The sequence below is a fragment of the Trichosurus vulpecula genome, chromosome 2 (genome assembly GCF_011100635.1).
Source record: "Trichosurus vulpecula isolate mTriVul1 chromosome 2, mTriVul1.pri, whole genome shotgun sequence".
Taxonomy (NCBI): Eukaryota; Metazoa; Chordata; class Mammalia; order Diprotodontia; family Phalangeridae; genus Trichosurus; species Trichosurus vulpecula.
In genome coordinates this window covers 246004137-246024103 of record NC_050574.1, presented here as the reverse complement: position 1 = coordinate 246024103, position 19967 = coordinate 246004137, and the positions used below count along the sequence as shown (strand labels likewise).

General features: G+C 35.7%; 1 protein-coding gene across 4 annotated transcripts in view; it reads left to right on the top strand.

The window, feature by feature from the left end:
• The window catches only part of CALCRL (calcitonin receptor like receptor), a 131482-nt gene that overhangs the window by 62088 nt on the left and 49427 nt on the right, over positions 1-19967 (top strand). For 2 of the 4 annotated variants that reach the window (XM_036745372.1, XM_036745368.1), the window contains exons 2-4: positions 6186-6272; positions 6446-6564; positions 18638-18730. In XM_036745372.1, coding sequence (XP_036601267.1) covers positions 18677-18730 — 54 coding nt within the window. In that variant the 5' untranslated portion in view covers positions 6186-6272; positions 6446-6564; positions 18638-18676. The remainder of the gene's footprint in view (positions 1-6185; positions 6273-6445; positions 6565-18637; positions 18731-19967) is intronic. The other 2 variants (XM_036745369.1, XM_036745370.1) reach the window with 2 other exon arrangements.

Here is a 19967-nt window from a genome sequence, read left to right as displayed (position 1 = left end):
TTGCTCTTTATAGAATGGGAAAGAATGAGGAGAAAAAAAAATCCATTCCCTTCAGCAGTCTTTCAAAGCCTAAAAAGTAAATAAGACTGAGGATATTTCACTATTCGAAGTGTTGATTTTTCTACCTTTCCTTGGGCTCTATATAAGAGAGGGAAAAGAGGCAACTGCTGAGTGAATAAAGAACACAATTAAAATTTGTCATTTTAATAAAATGAAAATTTAAATGTAGGCAAAGTAAATTTTGATATAACAAAATATTTGTTGTATTAAAGAAAAAATAAATATTCCTAAAGATGAATTTTTCCTTAAAATGAAAAAACAATTTATTGTTTTACATCTCATAAAATCCCTTCAGCTCTAAGGATCTAGATTTGTAAGGAACTGACTTATGGACTAAGGTAAAACACGGGAATTGGAGCAGAAATAAAATAGTAGTTAACTGGGTCATAAAAAAAAGGAAATGTCTTTTGTGCTCAGGAAAAGGAAGGGTAGACCCAATGGGAAAAAAAAAATCTCTCTGAGAGCTGGAAACCACTAATCATCCATGAAAATCAGGAAAAAGTTGGCTGCACTAATGATCATCAAAGCCTGAGGGCCTGTAAAAAGACAATTTACTTCGAGAAAAGGAAAACAAAGTGATCATAACAAAAAAAATTCCTAAACCTGGGGTCTAGGTACATTTGGTGATTTCTGAGTTAAGGGATCAGGTTAGGAATCAAGAATCAAGATTTTAAGAAATCATAAGCTTTGGGAGTGAAGAATCAGATTAGTGAGTGACAAGTATGCATTTTGATATGTGTGATGGTCAAAATGTTACTGTTTATGTAACTACAGAGGATTATAATTTTAATGTAGATTAAAGCAGTGTATCTGCTGATTATATACCACTATTACTGTGTGATACAAAATTTTCTTCATATATTAAAATTCTATCTTGACTAAAGACAATGGGAGAAGAGGTCATATGCTACTCTGCTTTATGGATGCCTAAACCCTTCATTATTATAATGGTTTCATAGTTACAGTGAAATTTAAAAACATTTTATCCAACCTTCATCCTTTTTGTATTATCAAAATAGCATATTAGCTTTTAATCCTGGGGTTCCATTTTAAGAGTAAAGAGAAATTTCAGAACAAGCTATCTCATGCCCTATTTTTACATTGAATAAAGCTTAACTGCAACCTTACTAAGACAGGAATTTTTTAAAAACTGCAAATTTATTAAAGTTTTGTTTCCTCAAATAGAATGATGTTTATATGATTCACAAGGCTGACATGTAGAAAGATAAAATGACAGTAAGTATTACAACTACTGATGTGGCTCAAAAGATTTCACTTCGGGGAACAAAGGAAGATTTTACCTTAAGATGTCAGTTTCTTGGCTAAGCCAATTCAACTGAGGACACAGGATACCAACTGGGTAGCATCAATGCTTTGACTTCAGTCTACCTAAATTATACCCCAAGATCCAATTGTAGTTTCTGAATTTCACAAAGTAGCCTCTAAAACCTTGCTGTGAATAGATAGTAATTTAACCAGATTTGAAATAATAACAATGGAATATTTAAGGGATAGTCAAGGGATAGCAAATAAATTCATGCACAAACATGGAACAAACTAAAAATGGAAGGAACAAAGTACAAAATAATGCAATTAGAGGATGTGTGTTAGAAGGCAATGAACCAGGAAACCAGGAGCCTGAGAAGCAGATAGGAATGAAAATGACTATTTCTCCACTGGCAATATTTTGAAGTAATTTCCCCTCAGTTCTGACATGCTGAGATCAAATAACGTACCATAATGCTGCCCCCCTCCCATATAACCTCTTTGGGTGAGAGAATAAATAACGAACCAAAATGTAGTCCCTCCCTTATAACTCCTTTGGGTCAGAGAATTCCTAGACAAAAAGGGAAATTATTTCATGCCTGCCATTGGCCTCCCATGGCTGCTAGTGGAAGAGTTTTATGAAGTTCAACATCAAAAGCAGACTGAGCAGAACTCATGCCAGGACCAGTTTTGACAGTCACTGAATGGGTGGGAGTATTTCTATGTATGTGTTTGCCACTCTGCTTTCAACATATCCCAGACCTGTCTTTGTTAGTGGTGTATAATCTAGAGAATGTAAAGGCAAGACACCTTGCTTAGCAGCAGCAGCCTTTCTTCCAGTCACTGCACAACAGGTAGAGAGGCATGGGGCAGCTAGGTGGCACAGTAGATAAGAGTGTGGATCTGGAGTCAGGAAGACCTGAGTTCAAATTCAGCCTCAGACATGAGCTGTGTGACCCTGGGCAAGTCACTTAACCCTGCTTGACTCATCTGTAAAGTGAGCTGGAGAAGGAAATGGCAAACCACTACAGTATCTGGCAAGAAAACCCCAAATGGGGTCAGAAAGAGTTGAACATGCCTGAAATGACTGAACAACAACAAGAGGGGTAGAGAGAAAAGGTAGTTTAATGCCAAAGATAATTTTTTTGGTGGGTAAAGAAAACTTAGCATTAGTAAATATTTTATAGATTGTGTAGAATAAGTTTTACCAATATTTTTATTTTTTAAAAAATATTTATTTTTAACATTTAAAAAATTGAAGTTAAAATTCTCTCCTTTCCTTGAGTTCCTCCCCAGTCCACTGAAAAGGCAAGCAATGTAAGTTATATAAGTGGAATAATTGAAAACTATTTCCATATTAGCCATGTTGCAAAAAAGTAAGAAAAAATAAAGTGCAAAAATCATACTTTAATTTTTACTCAGAGTTCATCAGTTTTCTCACCAGAGGTGAATAGCACTTTTCAAGTCCTTTGGAATTGTCTTTTATCATTATATCACAGTAAGTAAATATTTCACTGATGGTCATCATTACAATATTGCTGTTACTGTGTGCAATGATCTCCTAGTTCTGTTCATTTCACTTTGCATCAGTTCATACAGGTCTTCCCATGTTTTTTCTAAAATTATTCCCTCACCATTTCTTATAGCTCTGCTACACTTAAATCCAATTCATGCACCAATCAAGACACCAACCTTGTAATGTCATTTATCCTCTTTGAGAATGAAGAATGAATAGCAATTCTATCACAATCACATACCACAATTTTTTCAGTCATTCCCTAATTTGATGGCTGTCCCTTCAGTGTCCAACTGTTTGTAGCCACAAAAAGGGCTACTATAAACATTTCAGTATACATAGGTCCTTTCCCCTTTTCATTCAATCTATTTGGGGCACAGACCCAGTAGTGGTAATGCTGGGTCAAAGGGGATGCACAGTTTTATAGTCCTCAGAATGCAGAATGAATCAAAACATTTTGGGGGGCATATAACCAATGTGGAAATTTGCTTTGATTGATTATTCATGTTTGAAATTTTTTCAGTTGTGTTCTCAATTATGGAAGGGTGGGATGGGAGGGAGAGAAGGTTGATACTGGCTGATAAAAGCAAATAAAACATTAAAACAAAATAAAAGTAAAATAGACTGGAGTTAGGTTGTGAAATGTTTTAAATGCCAAATTTAGAGGTTTTGTATTTTATCCAAATGGCAATGGAAAACTAGTAAAACTTGTTGAACAAGGGAATGACATGATCAGATTTGTAGTTCAGGAATAAAAATTTGGCATCAGCATGGAAAAAGAATTGAAGATACGGAAACTTAAGGTAGGCAAATCAGTTAGGACACATTTGAAATAATTTGTTCAGACCAGAAATGATGAAGGTATGAATGAAGAGAATGGGACAAAAACACAAGATGTTGACAAATTAATATCAACAAGATTTAACAATGAATAAGAAACAGGGGTGAGAATGAAGTGTGAATGATAACTTCCAGGTTGTGAACCTGGCTGGAATATAAGAATAGCACTCTCCTGTATAGGAATAGGGAATTTGGGAGAAGTACTGGATTCAGGGAACAGGGGGTATGGGTGGGTAATAAAGAGTTCTGTCTTGAAAATGTTTCATTTGATATGCCTCAGGCCCATCAGTGAATAAGAGGTGGAGGACTTGATCTCAAGAGATATATGAAGGCTAGATATGTAGATTTTGGAGTGCTATGCATAGAGATAATCTCTGCTGTCTTATACCATCTACGTCAATTGTACTAGAGCTACTGATTGATTGTTAGTCATAAATGATATTTATATTTGAGTTCATGATCTTGAAATAGCATCTCTGAATCATCAGAGAAAATTAAATTTTGTCAGTCTCCATGCTAAATATTTTATTTTATTATTTGTCTTTGGAACATGTTAAGAATAATGATGTTCAAATATTCAGTATGCTCATTCTTCCCAGTCATTTTGGATAAATGGAAATTTACAGTAAACCTTGTTTTTCTTTATCAGAAATTAAAAATGTAAATGTGACCAATAGTCATGAACCATATTGTACTCTAGAAGCTGACTTTTTTTGAAAAAGTTGATAAATTTAAACAAGTTCAGGATGTAATTATAACTTAGGCTGTATCAAGTGCTGCAAATAAAATTTTGAAGGCAACGTGTCATTTTATATTCAAGAGGTGTTAGGGGTTCTGAGAAACTGCTGGCATGACTTAAAGAGATTTCACTATCCTCCAAAATAAACCAACTGAAACCCTATTATCTCTTGAGATCTTCAAATGTCATCTCCTTAATGATGACTTACCCTGATTTCCTCAGAAACAGTTTTTACTTCCTTGGCTCTAATTATCCCCATCAGAATTAATATCTCCCTCCTCAATTATTTCATGGCGTCATATCTTGCATTATGGTTATCTGTTGATATGTCAGCTTCCCTATTAGATTCTAAGCTTCTGTCATTTGTCTGAATCTCCTCTCGTGCCTTGTAAATAGTAGGAGCTTAATAAATGCTAACTGAATTGAACTGTAAAGTAGAAACTTCTGAATTGTTTCTGAAATATGTAATGAAAGTTAAAATGTCTGATGCCCATCACTGTTTATAGCTATAGTTCATCAAAAAAGTCTGATTGGGGTAAAAGTAAAGGCCTAGTGAATAAAACAAATCTATGCAGAAAACAATTAAAAATGTTATCAGACCAGATATTATAGCCAGCAGCCAAGTCCATCGCTAAAGGCTATGAGGGTCAATCAATCAGACAAGTTGGGTCAAGGAAACATTGGGAATTCAAAGGGCTGGCATGGTTTCTGTAGAGTATGTTCATTTAGAACTAACTAGATATGGTCTGGCTTACCTTGGGAAGTGGTGAGTTCTTTCCCACTAGAGGGTAAGAGCATGGATTTCGAGTTTAAAGGGATCCCAGCAGCTATAAAATCCAACCTATGATTTTACAGAGAAGGAAACAGGCCTACAGCATTTAAATGACAAGTAGTAAATTACAGAACCAGGATTAAAATTCAGGTCCCCTGACTCAAAATCCAGCTTTCTTTTGGCCTCACTATCTTTCTTGAAAGAGGCATTCAAGCAGAGACTAGATGAACATTGGTTAGGGATATATCAAAGGGGATTTTTCTCAAAGAACAAATTAGATTTAATAGCCTCTAATACCCCATATATGACTGGGAGTTGATTCTGAGTATGTCATGAAAGAAGAATTTAATCCAACACATTCATAATGAAAATGGGAAACTGAGACCTAAAGAGCCCAAATGATTTTCCCAAGTTTACATATAATAAATGGCAGAGTCAGAAGTAGAAACACAGGTTTTCTGACTAAAATATCTTAATTCTTCCTAGCATACCTTATATCTACCATAGTAATTATGAATGGTAGTGATTGACGGAGTTGAAGATTAGGAAGAGGGCTAGAGTTTAAGTTTAGTGATTGAGGGTAATGACCAGCTCAAGAGTGACAACTGGAACCATGATTTGTTAGATTATATGGGATGAATTCTTGTCCATAAACCTCATGCTACAGAATTAAAATTTTGTTCTGCGACATCTAATACCATATAGAAATCAGATGTTAGTACTATGACAAACAGATATTGAGGTTACATTGAAAAATGAAAGTTAGAAGGAAGTTTTAAAAGTTTAACAGCTATTACCAATAACCATATATTTACATTTTGTTCTGGATATAAACTTTTCATGAAAATAGAACTGGCAGATTAAAGGAACATAGCAATATTTACCATAATGAGTTAATATTTTGATGATAATAGTAAGACAATGATAAAAGCTAAGCTTTGTCTAGGACTTAAAAATTTTCAAAACATCTTACAGATATTATCTCATTTTAGGTCATGACTATTGGTTTAAAATAAATCTTCAAGACAGCTTCAAGCAGACCTTGAGGGAAAATATGGTTTGAGCCTGGAGACAACTGTGTAAGTATGAACAAACTAAGTAATTTCAGTCAAATGTAATCTAAAGTAATATCAGCCTATTAAAATACTCTATGGCATAAATGTTGTTTTACTGTATTCTCCTGTAAAAGCATGTGTTTGCTTTTTGCTGTATTATTTTTATGTTTTAATGCAGTGTTTCCTGATTCTTTTAGGTTAGCTCAATCTTTATATTAAGAGTAGCAAAATAAATATTGCTGATAGAAGAGAAAGGAAAAAAAAAGATTTCTCATTTGGACGATTACCAGCATTAGAAGACAAGGACCTCCAGTGGGTTGGTGACATTGTTTCTATTCATTAACACTGTGCTGTCATTACAAGAAGTGATGAAAACAGTATAAAATATAAATGTAGAAAAACAGTTTGAACACTCTTACTACATGTTCTACTAATATTATCTCCATAGCAACACTGATGACAGGTTGCATGGTAAGATTGATTTTCATAGCCCAATGAGTAAGATTTATCTTTAGCAGATATTTTCCCCAGAGAACATTTCTCCTTTTCCTTATTGTACATATATACTGACTCAATAGAGGTATCATTTCCTAGGCCAGGGATGGGGAACCTGTGGCCTCAAGGCCACATGTGGCTTCTAGGTCCTTGTGTACAGCCTTTTGACTGAACCCAAGTTTTACAGAACAAATCATTTTATTAAGGAGATTTGTTCTATGAAGTCTGGATTCAGTCAAAGGGCCACACTTCAGGACTTAGAGAGCCACATGTGCCCTAGAGGCCACAGGTTCCCCACCCCTGTCCTAGGCAAAAACTTCCCTAGTCCCTCTGCTTATTAATACTCACTTTTTCCTCAGTTTATCATGTATTTACTTATCCGCAAATGCTGAATCTTTCCTATAGGATGTAAACACTTCCAAGTCAGTGATTTTTGTTTTGTTTTGCTTTGTATCCTCAACATTTATCAGAGCAACTTGAAAATTATTAGCACTTAATAAATGTTTGTTGTATTGAATTCAATATATACATATGCTAAATATAGATAAGTATAAATATCAGATATTTCTACTTTGATAGAACGATCCATGATCTCTCTGACTGGGATACTCAATGCAGAAAACTCAACCTGTTTAGGTTTTCGAATCCCCTGAAATTTTTATTTATTTTTAAACAAGTATTGACTAAGTACTAAGCACTGGAAGGAGAAAGAAAAGAAAGAGAAAAAGAAAGGAAGGAGAAGAAAGAAATGAATGAAGGAAAGAAGGGAGGAAAGAAAGAAAGAAAGAGAGCAAGAATGGAAGGAAAGAAGAAAGAAATGAAGGAAGGAAAGAAGGGAAGGAAGAAAGGAAGAAAGAAAGAGAAAAAGAAAGAGAGGACTTTGTAGGAGTGGATAATACTTCTAGTGTCAGACATCTAGGGTCAGATGCCATTTTTACAAATTCTCCATACAGGATTTACCTAACACATAGGAAGTCTTCCTATAGTTCCTTTGAGCTTTTGTGAGAAAACCATTTGTAGCAATGATGTCCATTTTCTCTCACTCTCACTATATGACAGGTCCAACTCTTTTCCAGTTGCCCATGCATTTAATAATGTATTTTATGAGGCAGCTCAGTGGCACAGTGGTAGGATGTTGGACCTAGAGTCAATAAGACCTAAGTTCAAATCTGACCCCTTACACTTAATATATGTGTAACCATGGGCAAGTTGCTTAACCTCTGTTTGTCTCAGTTTTCTCAACTGCAAAATGGGGTTAATAACAGTACATACTTCACAGGTTTGTTTTGAGAAATAATGACATAATTTTTGGAAAGTGGTTAGCACAGTACTGGGCAAATAGTAAGCATTATATGGATGCATATTCTCCCCTGTCCCCTCCCTTATTACTTCTTACCCTTAATAAGTGGTTCTAGACTACATATGCCCAAGCATATTTCCATTGTCTTTTGGATCCCTCATAAACATGACTCTTCTGAGATCAAATTATTTTATGATTTGTAACATCTAGGAGAATAATTTTGTTGTTGTTTTTAATGGAGCTTTTATCAAAGAAACAGATCAGACCATTTGAAAGCACCTGAATAATTTCCTAAATATGATCCTTGTTGATTCTGAGATCTCTTTATTGTCTATCTAAAATAATCTGTCCTAATAACATGTTCTAAGGATTAATTCATTGTCTTGCCCATTTAATCGTAATTATCCTAATAATGTACTTTTTTCTTCCACTTGATCTTATGTAAATACAGGTCAAAAATTCATGACTCATAAAAAAATACTAAAGCAAAATATATTACTATGTTTGCTCACATAATTTATAGGGCAGTCAGTCAATAAACGTTTATTAAATGCAGACACTGTGCTGAGCCCTGAGGATACAATAGGCAAAAGACAGTCCCTGCCCTTGAGAAGTTCACAATCTAGTGGGGGAAGCAAAAATCAAACAATACGTAAAAATAAGCTACATATAGGATAAATAAGAAATAAAAAAGAGGCAAGGCATTAAAATTAGTAGGTCTGGAAAAGGCTTCTTATAGAAGATTTTTGGTGGAGATGAGAAGGGACATCCAGAGAAAATGTCTGGAGCCAATGGAAAGAATGTCTTGTTCAGGAATACCAAGGAGGCCAGGATCATTAGACCAAAGGCTGTATGGCCAGAAGTAAGGTGTGAGAAGATTAGAAGGGTATAGGAGGTTTCAATTATGGAAGGCCTAGAACACCAAGTGGCAGATTTTGTATGTAATCCTTGAGAACAGAGGGAGCTACCGGATTTTGTTGAATGTTTTGGTGGGGTAGGGGAATGTAACACCGGTGCAATGCCCGTAGCAGCTGCTATGAATACGCAGATGTATTTCCAGGGTATACTCACAAAATATAATAAACTCTCTTCCTCAAAGGCAAAACCAAAATATTTATTTAAGATTTAGCAAGGTACTCATCACCAATACAGGGAGCACTGACATCTTAAGTATTCCTGCTGTTAGGCCTCCCCACCAACAAGTTCCCCTAGGCAAATCCCTCCCTCCCCCAACTCATGTTCACTTTTCTCTCTCTTAGTTCTGCCTCACTCTCACTCTCTGCTCTACCTCTCTCCCCAACATTCTAGTTCAGTTAACATCCTTTTTCCCTTGGGCAAACTCCTCCCACCTTTTTTTTCCACTGGGCAAGGTCCTCCCACAATGAGCTCCATGTGACTCAGGCTCCATGTGACTCAGGATGTATCACAGCTGTAAGCTGGGCCAGAGCTCAAAGCAGGGCACATATGCCTATTAATGGACCAGAAAGATCTTCCTATTCCACTAACAGTACAGGGGGCACAGTTGGACCTGTGCTTTGGGAAAAATCACTTTGGTAGCTGAATGGAGGATGGATTGGAGTGGGGAGACATGAGGCAGGCAGCTCCACCAGCAGGCTTTGGGAATAGTGCCATGTATGAGGTGATGGGGGCATGTGCCAGAGAGGTTGCAGTATCAGAGGAGTGATGGAAGCATATTTTTTAATTAATTTAGTTTTAGTTTTAGTTTACAACATTCAGTCCTTCACGTTTTTGAGTTTCAAATTTTCTCCCTTTTCCCTCTCCTCCCCCCTCCTTACCCAAGTAAGCAATCTAATATAAGTTCTACATGTACCTTCACACTAAACAAATTTTCCAAATAGTCAAGTTGTAGAGAAGAACTATAACCAATGGAATGCACCATAAGAAAGAAGAAACAAAACAGAAACAAAAACAAAAGCAAACAAAAAAAAAAACAAATAGTTTGCTTCAATCTGCATTCAGACTCCATAATTCTTCCTCTGGATGTGAATCATTTTTTCCATCATGAGTCTTTTGAAGTTGTCTTAGAACTTTGCATAGCTGAGAAGAGCCAAGTCAATAAAAGTCATCAGAGATACCGTGTGTCTCTAATCATGTATAATGTTCTTCTGGTTCTGCTCCCCTCACTCAGCATCAGATCATATAAGTCTTTCCAGGTTATTACGACATCTGTCTGCTCCCCATATGCTATAGCACAATAGTATTACCATTACATTCATATACCACAACTTGTTTAGCCATTCCCCAATTGATGGGCATCCCCTTGATTTCCAATTCTTTGCTACCACAAAAAGAGCTGCTATAGATATATTTGTACATACAGGTCCTTTTCCTACTTATATGGTTTCTTTGGGATACAGCCCTAGAAGTAGTATTGCTGGGTCAAAGGATATGCACATTTTTATAGCCCTTTGGGCAAAGTTCCAAATTGGCCTCCAGAAAGTTGGATCAGTTCACAACTCCACCAACAATGCATTAGTGTTCCAATTTTCCCACATCCTCTCCAGCATTTATGATTTTCCTGTTTTCTTATGTAAGCCAATCTGACAGGTGAGATGTGGCACCTGAGAGTTGTTTTGATTTGCATTTCTCTAACCAATAGTAATTTAAAGCGTTTTTTCGTATGACTATAGACATCTTTAATTTCTTCCTCTGAAAACTGCCTGTTCATATCCTTTGACCATTTCTCAATTGGGGAATGACTTGTATTCCTATAAATTTGGCTCAGTTCCCTGTATATTTTAGAGATAAGGCCCTTATCAGAGACACTAGTTGTAAAGATTTTCTCCCAGTTTTCTGCTTCCCTCCTAATCTTTGTTGCATTGACTTTTTTATACAAAAACTTTTCAATTTAACATAATCAAAATTATACCACTCTATTTCTTAGCCAGTAGCAAGTAGTTTTGATGACTACTGCTTTATAGTACAGTTTAATATCTGGTATGGCTAGGCCGCCTTCCCTGGCATTTCTTTTCATTAATTCCCTTGATATTCTGGACCCCTTGTTCTTTCAGATGAATTTTGTTATTATTTTATCCAGCTCTGTGAAATAAATTTTAGTAGTTCCATTGGTATGGCACTGAATAGGTAAATTAATTTAGGTAAAATTGTCATTTTTATCATATTAGCTCAGCCTAACCATGAGCAACTGATATTTTTCCATTTATTTAGATCTGACTTTATTAGTGTGAAAAGTGTTTCATAATTATGTTCGTATAGGCCCTAAGTTTATCTTGGCAGGTAGACGCCCAAATATTTTATAACATCTACAGTCACTTTAAATGGAATTTCTCTTTCTGTCTGTTGCTGTTGGGCTTTGTTAGTAATATATAGGAATGCTGAGGATTTATGTGGGTTTATTTTATATCCTGCAACTTTGCTAAAGTTGTTTATTATTTCAAGTAGTTTTTTTACTTGATTCTCTAGGATTCTCTAAGTAAATCATCATATCATCTGCAAAAAGTGATAATTTAGTTTCTTCTTTTCCTATTCTAATTCCTTCAATTTCTTTTTCTTCTCATTTCTACAGCTAACATTTCTAGTACCAAATTGAATAATAGGGGCAATAATGGACATCCTTGTTTCACTCCTGATCTTACTGGGAATGCATCTAGCTTATCACCATTACATATAATGCTTGCTGATGGTTTTAGGTAGATTCTATCTATAATTTTAAGGAAGGCTCCATTTATTCCTATGTATTCCAGTGTTTTTAATAGGAATGGGTGTTGTATTTTGTCAAAGGCTTTTTCTGCATCTATTAAGATGATCATATGGTTTCTGCTAGTTTTGTTGTTGATATGATCAACTATGCTGATAGTTTTCCTAATGTTGAACCAGCCTTGCATTCCTGGAATAAATCCTACCTGGTCATGCTGTATTATTCTCATGATAAGTTGCTGTGATCTTTTTGCTAATATTTTATTTAAATTTTTTGCATCAATACTCATTAGGGAAATTGGTCTATAATTTTCTTTCTCTGTTTTGACTCTTCCTGGTTTGGGTATTAGTACCATATTTGTGTCATAAAAAGAATTTGGTAGGACTCCTTCTTCACCTATTTTCCCAAAGTCTATAAAGTATAGGACTTAATTGTTCTTTAAATGTTTGATAGAATTCACATGTAAAACCATCTGGCCCTGGAGATTTTTTCCTAGAGAATTCATTGATGGCTTGCTCAATTTCTTTTTCTGAGATGGGATTATTTGGGTATTTTACTTCATCATCTTTTAACCTGGGCAATTTGTGTTTTTGTAAATATTCATCCATTTCCCTAAGGTTGTCAAATTTATGGGCATACAATTGGGCAAAATAATTCCAAACTATTGTTTTAATTTCCTCTTCATTGGAGGTGAATTCGTCCTTTTCATTTTTGATACTGGTAATTTGGTTTTCTTGTTTCTTTTTTTTTAAATTAAATTGACCAAGGGTTTATCAATTTTATTGATTTTTTCATAAAACCAGCTCTTACTTTTATTTATTAATGTAATACTTTTCTTGATTTCAATTTTCTTAATCTCTCCTTTGATTTTCAGTATTTCTAATTCGGTATTTAATTGAGGATTTTCAATTTGTTCTTTCTCTAGCTTTTTCAGTTCCATGCCCAATTCATTGATCTCCTTTTTATCAATTTTATTCATGTAAGCATTTAGAGATATAAAACTTCCCCTAAGAACTGCTTTTGCTGTGTCCCATAAGTTTTGGTATGTTGTCTCATTATTGTAATTATCTTGAATGAAGTTATTAATTGTTTCTATGATTTGTTCTTTGGCTCACTCATTCTTTAGGATTAGATTATTTAGTTTCCAATTAATTTTCAGTTTATTTTTCCATGGTTCTTTGTTACAAATAATTCTTATTGCATCATGATCTAAAAAGTGTGCTTTGACTACTTCTGCCTTTCTGCACTGGATGTGAGGTTTTAATGCCTTAGTACATGGTCAGATTTTGAGTATGTGCCATGTACTGCTGAGAAGAGAGTATATTCCTTTTTATCACCATTCAGGTTTCTCCAGAGGTCTATCATGTCTGCCTTTTCTAAAATTCTATTCACCACCTTAACTTCTTTCTTGTTTATTTTGAGATTAGATTTATCAAGTTCAAAGGAGGGGAAGTTGAGGTCCCCTACTAGTATAGTTTTGCTGTCTATTTCTTCCTGTAGTTTCCTTAACTTCTCCTCTAAGAAATTGCTATACCACTTGGTGCATATATGTTAAATAATGATATTGCCTCATTGTCTATGGTGCCTTTTAGCAGGATATGGTGTCCTTCCTTATCTCTTTTAATTAGATCTATCTTTGCTTTTGCTTTGTCTGAGATTAGGATTGCTACCCCCACTTTTTTTTACTTTAGCTGAAGCACAATATATTATACTCCAGCCTTTTACCTTTACCCTGTGTGTATCCCCCTGTTTCAAATGTGTTTCTTGTAAACAACATTTTGTAGGGTTATGGTTTTTAATCCATTCTGCTATCTGCTTCTGTTTTATGGGAGAGTTCGCCCCATTCACATTCGCAGTTATGATTACTATCTGTGTCTTTTTCACCATCCTGTTTCCCCTCTGTTTATGCTTTAATTTCTCCCTTCCACTCCTCAAAAGAGTTTTGCTTTTGACCACTGCCTTCCTCAATTTACCCTCCCTCTTGATTCCCTTCCCTTATCTTACCTTTTCCCCCTTGCTACTTCTTCCCTCCCTTCTGACCATGCCCCTCCCTTTTCTTTCCCCTTTCCCTTCCTACTGCCTGTAGGACAAGTTTGATTTCTATACTTATCAGAGTATGTTATTCCCTTCTTGAATCAAATCTAATGATAGTAAAACTCAAATACTCCTCTTCTCCCTCCCTTCTTTCCCTCTACTATAATATGTTTTTGTACCTCTTCTTGTGATATAATTTACCTTTTTCTACTACCTCCTTACCTCTTCTCCCAGAACCATCCCTTTGTATCTCTTAATTATGTTTTTATCATTATATGTTATTTTATACTGACACCCACAATCCATGTGTATCCCTTTCAATTTTAATAATAACTGTACTATTCTCAAGATTGACATGTATATATACATATGCATATAAAACAATATAATCCTATGTAAGGATGTAAATAATTTGCCTTATTGATTAACAAGGGTTACCCCATTTACCTTTTTATGTCTCTGTTGAGTTTTGTATTTGAAGATAAAATTTTCCATTGATTTCTGTCCATTTCATCAGGAAAGTTTGGAATTCCCTTATTTCATTGAATGTCCACCTCCTTGCCTGAAAAATTATGCTCAATTTTGTTGGGTAGTTGAACCTTGTTTGTAATCCAAGCTCCTTTGTCTTTCAGAATATCATATTCCAATTTCAACTGTCATTTAATGTAGAAGCTGAAAGATTCCGTGTGATCCTGACTGTAGTTTTGTGATATTTGAATTGTTTCTTTCTGGCTGCTTGTAGTATGTTCTCCTTGACCTGTAATTCTGGAATTTGGCTATAATATTTCTTGGACTTTTCAATTTGGGATCTCTTTCAGGGGGTTATTGGTGGATTCTTTTGATGACTATTTTATCCTCTGGTTTTAGGACCTTGGGGCCATTATCCTTAATAATTTATTGGAAGATACTTTCCAGGCTCTTTTTTTCATTGTGGCTTTCCGGTAGACCAGTAATTCTTAGATTGTCTCTCCTCGATCTATTTTCCAGGTCAGGTGTTTTTCCAATCAGATATTTCATGTTTTCTTCTATTTTTTCATTCTTTACTTTTTGTTTGACTCATTCTTGATATCTCATAACCCAATCCTAATTTTTAATGTACTGTTTTCTTCATTTAGCTTCTCTATCTCCTTTTCCATTTCGTCGATTTTACTTTTCAATGAGACATTTTCTCCATTTATATTCTGAATCTCCTTAACCATTTTTAAAGATTTGTTTTCATCACTGAATTTTTTTCCATTTTTTCTTTTACCTCTCTAATTTGGTTTTTAAAGTCCTCCTTGAATTCTTCCAGGAATGCTTTTTGGGCTGGAGACCAGTTCACATTCCCTTTTGAGGTTTCAGATATGGGCATAATGGCCATGCTTTCCTGTTCTGAATTGGCATTTTGATCTTCCATGTCTCCATAATAGGAATCAATGGCATCTGACTTTTTAGTATGCTTTCTCATGGTGTTTTATTTTTCCTCCTGGCTTCAAAAGTGGATCTTGGCTTCTGGGCCTCAGGGGGCTCTGTCCCAAGCTTCTTGGTTGAGAACCATGGGCCTGCTTACTGGCTTTGGCCTCTGGTTTTGTGTGGGGTGGGGAAGGGGTGGTCTGGCTGCTAGAAGTCTCCTCTTCCTGAGGACTGCTCTCCAGCATAGGTGGTCTCAGCTGTTGTCTGTGCTGGTGTCTGCCTCTTCCCCTGTCTGGGGTTCTAGTGTTGACATTTGCTAGCTCCACCCCCCGGGACTCAGTAACTCTTGTTGTTCTGCTGAGGTGGGGCCTTGTCTCCTTCCACCACCACAAGAAGGGCCCTCTCACTAAAAGGCTACTGAAGCCCCACTTTTGGCTCCTCTGTTTCTCCTGAGGGAGTATTCTCTGGGTGAGGAAGGGAGGGAGAGCTTTTTTACCTGGCCATCATGGCTCCTGAAAGCTAAAGAGAGTGAGTTTCAAACCTTTAGGCTATAGGTTGGAGGCCTTCGGGGTAGCTGCTCCCCCAGCCACAAGCTCTGTGCTGGTATCTCCTGTAGGTCTGACAGACTCCTGTCCTGGGCTGAGAGGCCTGGGGCTCAATTACACCATAGCCTGTACTTCCACCCTGGACCTGCTCCTGTTCCTGCATTTTGCTTGCCCAGGGCTCTCCCAGACCGGCACACTTGCTGGGTTCCTCTGCTGTTCCCAGTTGGTGTGATCTGCTGCAGTTCCACAGGCCTGGCACTCTTGCCCCACTCAGTCTACTAGTGGCTTCTAACTCTCTCAAATCTGCTCAGATTCACTTTTTTAGATATATCTGACAGAATTTGTGAGAGAGCTCTAATAGTTCCCTTCTTTCACGATGCCATCTTGGCTCTGTCCCCCCACCTCATGACTTATAGTCTCATAAATTTGACTCAGTTCTCTTTATATTTTAGAAATTTTATTAGAGATACTGGTTGTAAAAATTCTTTCCCAATTTTCTGCTTCCTTCCTAATCTTGGTTGCATTACCTTTGTTTGTACAAAACCTTTTCAATTTAACATAATCAAAATTATCCACTTTACATTTCCTAATGCTCTCTACCTCTTACTTGGTCATTTCTTCCCTTCTTCATAAATCTGATAGGCAAACTATTCCTTGCTTTCCCAGATTGCTTATAGTATCAGCCTTTATATTGTGAACCCATTTTGACTTTACTTTGGTATATGGTATGAGTTATTGATCTATGCCCAGTTTCTGCCATACTATTTCCCTGTTTGCCAGCAGTTTTTGTCAAATAGTGAGTTTTTATCCCACAAGCTAGAGTTTTTGGGTTTATCATACAGTAGATTACTATATTTGTTGACTACTGTGTCTTGTGTACCTAACCTATTCCGCTGATCCACCATTCTGTTTCTTAGCCAGTACCAAGTAGTTTTAATGAATGCTGCTTTATAATACAGTTTGAGATCTGGTATGGCTAGGCCACCTTCCCTAGCATTTCTTTTCATTAATTCCCTTGATATTCTGGACCTTTTGTTCTTCCAGACGGATCTGGTTATTATTTTTTCTAGCTCTATAAAATAATTATTGGTAGTTTAGTTGGCATGGCACTAAACAAGTAAATTAATTTAGGTGTGAATGTCATTTTAATTATATTAGCATGCCCCAGAAGGAAGCATATTTGAGAGATCTTAAAAGGTGAAATTGATAAGCTTTGGCAACAGATTGGATATGGAGGGTGAAATATAGTGAGCCTGAAGGAATGGGAGGATGATTATGCCCTTGACAGTAATAGGGAAATTAGCAGGAACATAGGATTTAGACAAAAGGATAATGAGTTCAGTATTGAACACATGGAGTTTAAGATGTCTACAGGACACCTAGTCTGAGATGTCTGATAGGCAGTTAGAGCTATGACATTGGAAGTCAGCAGAGGGGTTAGGACAAGATAGATAGATTTAAGAATCCTCAGCATAGAGATAGTAATTAAATCCATGGGGTTGATGAGATCACCAAGTGATCTAGTGAAGTAGTACAGAGGGAGAAGAGAAGACGATTCAGAATTGAAACCTGTACATTTCCATGATCCTTCTATGATAAGGAAGAAGATAATGTATGAAGGATGAAGATGAGAAGTGGTAGGAGGTAGGAGAAAGAGAGAGAGTAGTGCACAAACACCTAGAAAGAAAAAAATATCAAGGAGGATAGGGTGATCAGTAGTGGCTACAGAGGGTCAGAGGCTACAGAGAGGTCAAAGAGAATAAAGCTTGTGAAAAGGTTATTGGATTTGGCAATTAAGAGACCATTGGTAAGTTTGAAGAGAAAAGAAGTTTCAATGGCATGATGAGGTAGGAAGTCAGATTGTAAAAGGTTAAGAAGAGAGTGAGAAGAAAGAAAGAAGAGGCATGTATTATAGATGGCCTTTTCAAAGAGTTTAACCACAAAGGATGGAAGGGATAAAAGATGATAATTAGCAAGAATAGAGGAATCAAGTGAAGGTTCGTTGAGAATGGGGGAGACATTACCACATTTGTACACATGTGAAAATGGGCAAATAGGGATATGTTGAAAATAAGCGATAGAGTGGGGATTCTAGAGGGAGCAATCTATTGGAGGAAACAGAATGGAATGGGTATCCCTTAGGCAGGTAAAATGATTAATTTTGGTAAGGAGAAAGGTCATCATCTAGCATCATCATGTGAGACAGGAGTGAAAGATAGTGGTAAAAGATATATGAGTGATATGAAATGGAGAAGAGAGGGAGAAGTTCATGATTCATTTCCTGGTTGTACAGGCCTTGGATAATTCCTGTATAAATCAGACTAGGTCATGAGTGGACAATAGCTCATGGGGAAAATAATTAAAGTAATTTATTTACCCAAACTACTGAGATGTCAGTAAATTAAATTCAACATCTCCCATTGAAAAGATGAAAAAAAAATTCATGTAGAATGTTCACTAAGAAAACTTTTATGTTCTTAAATGCATGTAAAATACTTATTTTGATAGTTCAACTGAAATGAAGTGTTTAATTTCTAAATCAAAGAAGTTTAATGATAAGCATATTACTATAAAGAAAAAAATATAATGTAGAGGAATTAAAGAAATAAAGAATATTTCCTAACCTATAAGGCAAATAGAAGGGCACAGAAGAATAATTATGGGCCAAGATGGTATGTCCTCAATCAATTATGTTTAGTATTGATAATTTTGTTTCTCAAAATAAATGCTTTTTTTCTTTGAATATATAAATACAATTATTAATTTGTATCTACATTTGTACTTTTACCATGCTTAAAAGCAAAATGCATGTTTGTGTATGTATATACTCAAATATACATATATATATATAATATATATAAATGTGTATATGTTATATAAATTGAGCATTTAAAAATTTTAAGTTGAATATTGACATCACATTCTTTTAATTTCTTTGTTACAGAAGGATCTAATTTTACATGACATTTTTTAGTCAATTTTAATGATGGAACAAAGGTGGATCCTGGTGTTTCTAATTCTCTTGACTATTTTTAAGGTAACATTTACATAACTCAATTGCATATTTGTGTTTAGTTTCATGGTGCTAGTAAAAGAAATGAATGGTGCTTGGATGCATTGTTGTAGAGAGATATTTTGTATAAGAATGATTCAGTGCACAAATAATTGATAGAAATCATATCTCTTTAGCACTGTGCTAGCTTCTGTGGAAAGTATTAGAAACAAAAGCAACAAAAATGCTAAAATTGACACTCTCACCTTCTCAGGAAAATCACATAATTTGTCAGAATCTAAAAAAAAATTAAATTAAATAGCTGCATGTTACCTTAACAACCTTTGCCTTTTTTTTCTAACTAGGGCCAGGTTACAGCATCAAATATGGGTTTTCACAATGATTAATGAACCTGGCCTGTTATGATAGGACATTCTATTCAATTTTCACCTCTTATTCTTAACCTCATGTTCACATCAGATTGCCACCATTTGACTGACAAGTAGGCTAGGGCCAAAGGTATCTGTTTTAAAAGTTTATTTTCTATGGTTTTTGTTTTATTTTAATTCATAGTAGCTTTATTATCTTACTATATTCACTGCTATTCCTCCTACAAACAAATCAGTGACCAGCCTCTTATTTGATTAGCACAATTAGAAAAGTACATAATAGAGAAAAATATTATCCTTAATATTAGCAATGGAGTTATGCTATAGTGTTTCTAAGGCAAACCTCCCTCCCCTCCTCAAAGAAACTGTCTTAATTGTGCATATTGATGGACAAACTCAATAGGTTGTGCATCTAAATTAGGCCTGCACAACCTGTGGCCTGCAGACCACTTATTTGTGGCATCCCAAAGGATTTCAGAGGAGGAAAACATTCTTTGTATGTAGAGGAAATCCTAGTGCAGATGATAGAGGGCTGATCTAAATGCTAATGAAACCACAAGTCAAGTCCCTATACTTATCTGCATAAATATTCATATCAGTATCTCCAGTAAAATTCTTTGCCTTACTGAGGTATGGAGGTCACCCTGGATTCCAAAATATTATGCTCTAGCATAATATAAATATAAGCTCTAGTAGACACCAACAGGCTGGCTGGGAAGGCCTCCAAAGAGTTATTAACATCTCTTTCATCTGAAGATCACCCTCGGTGTAGGAATCATCACTAAGTTGACCTTAGATTGGTCATTTTATTTTTATCTAACATTTGGAAGGTTTACCAGCATCATTGGAGGGAGTGTCCAAACTAATGAAATGATTAAAGTGTTGATATGAAC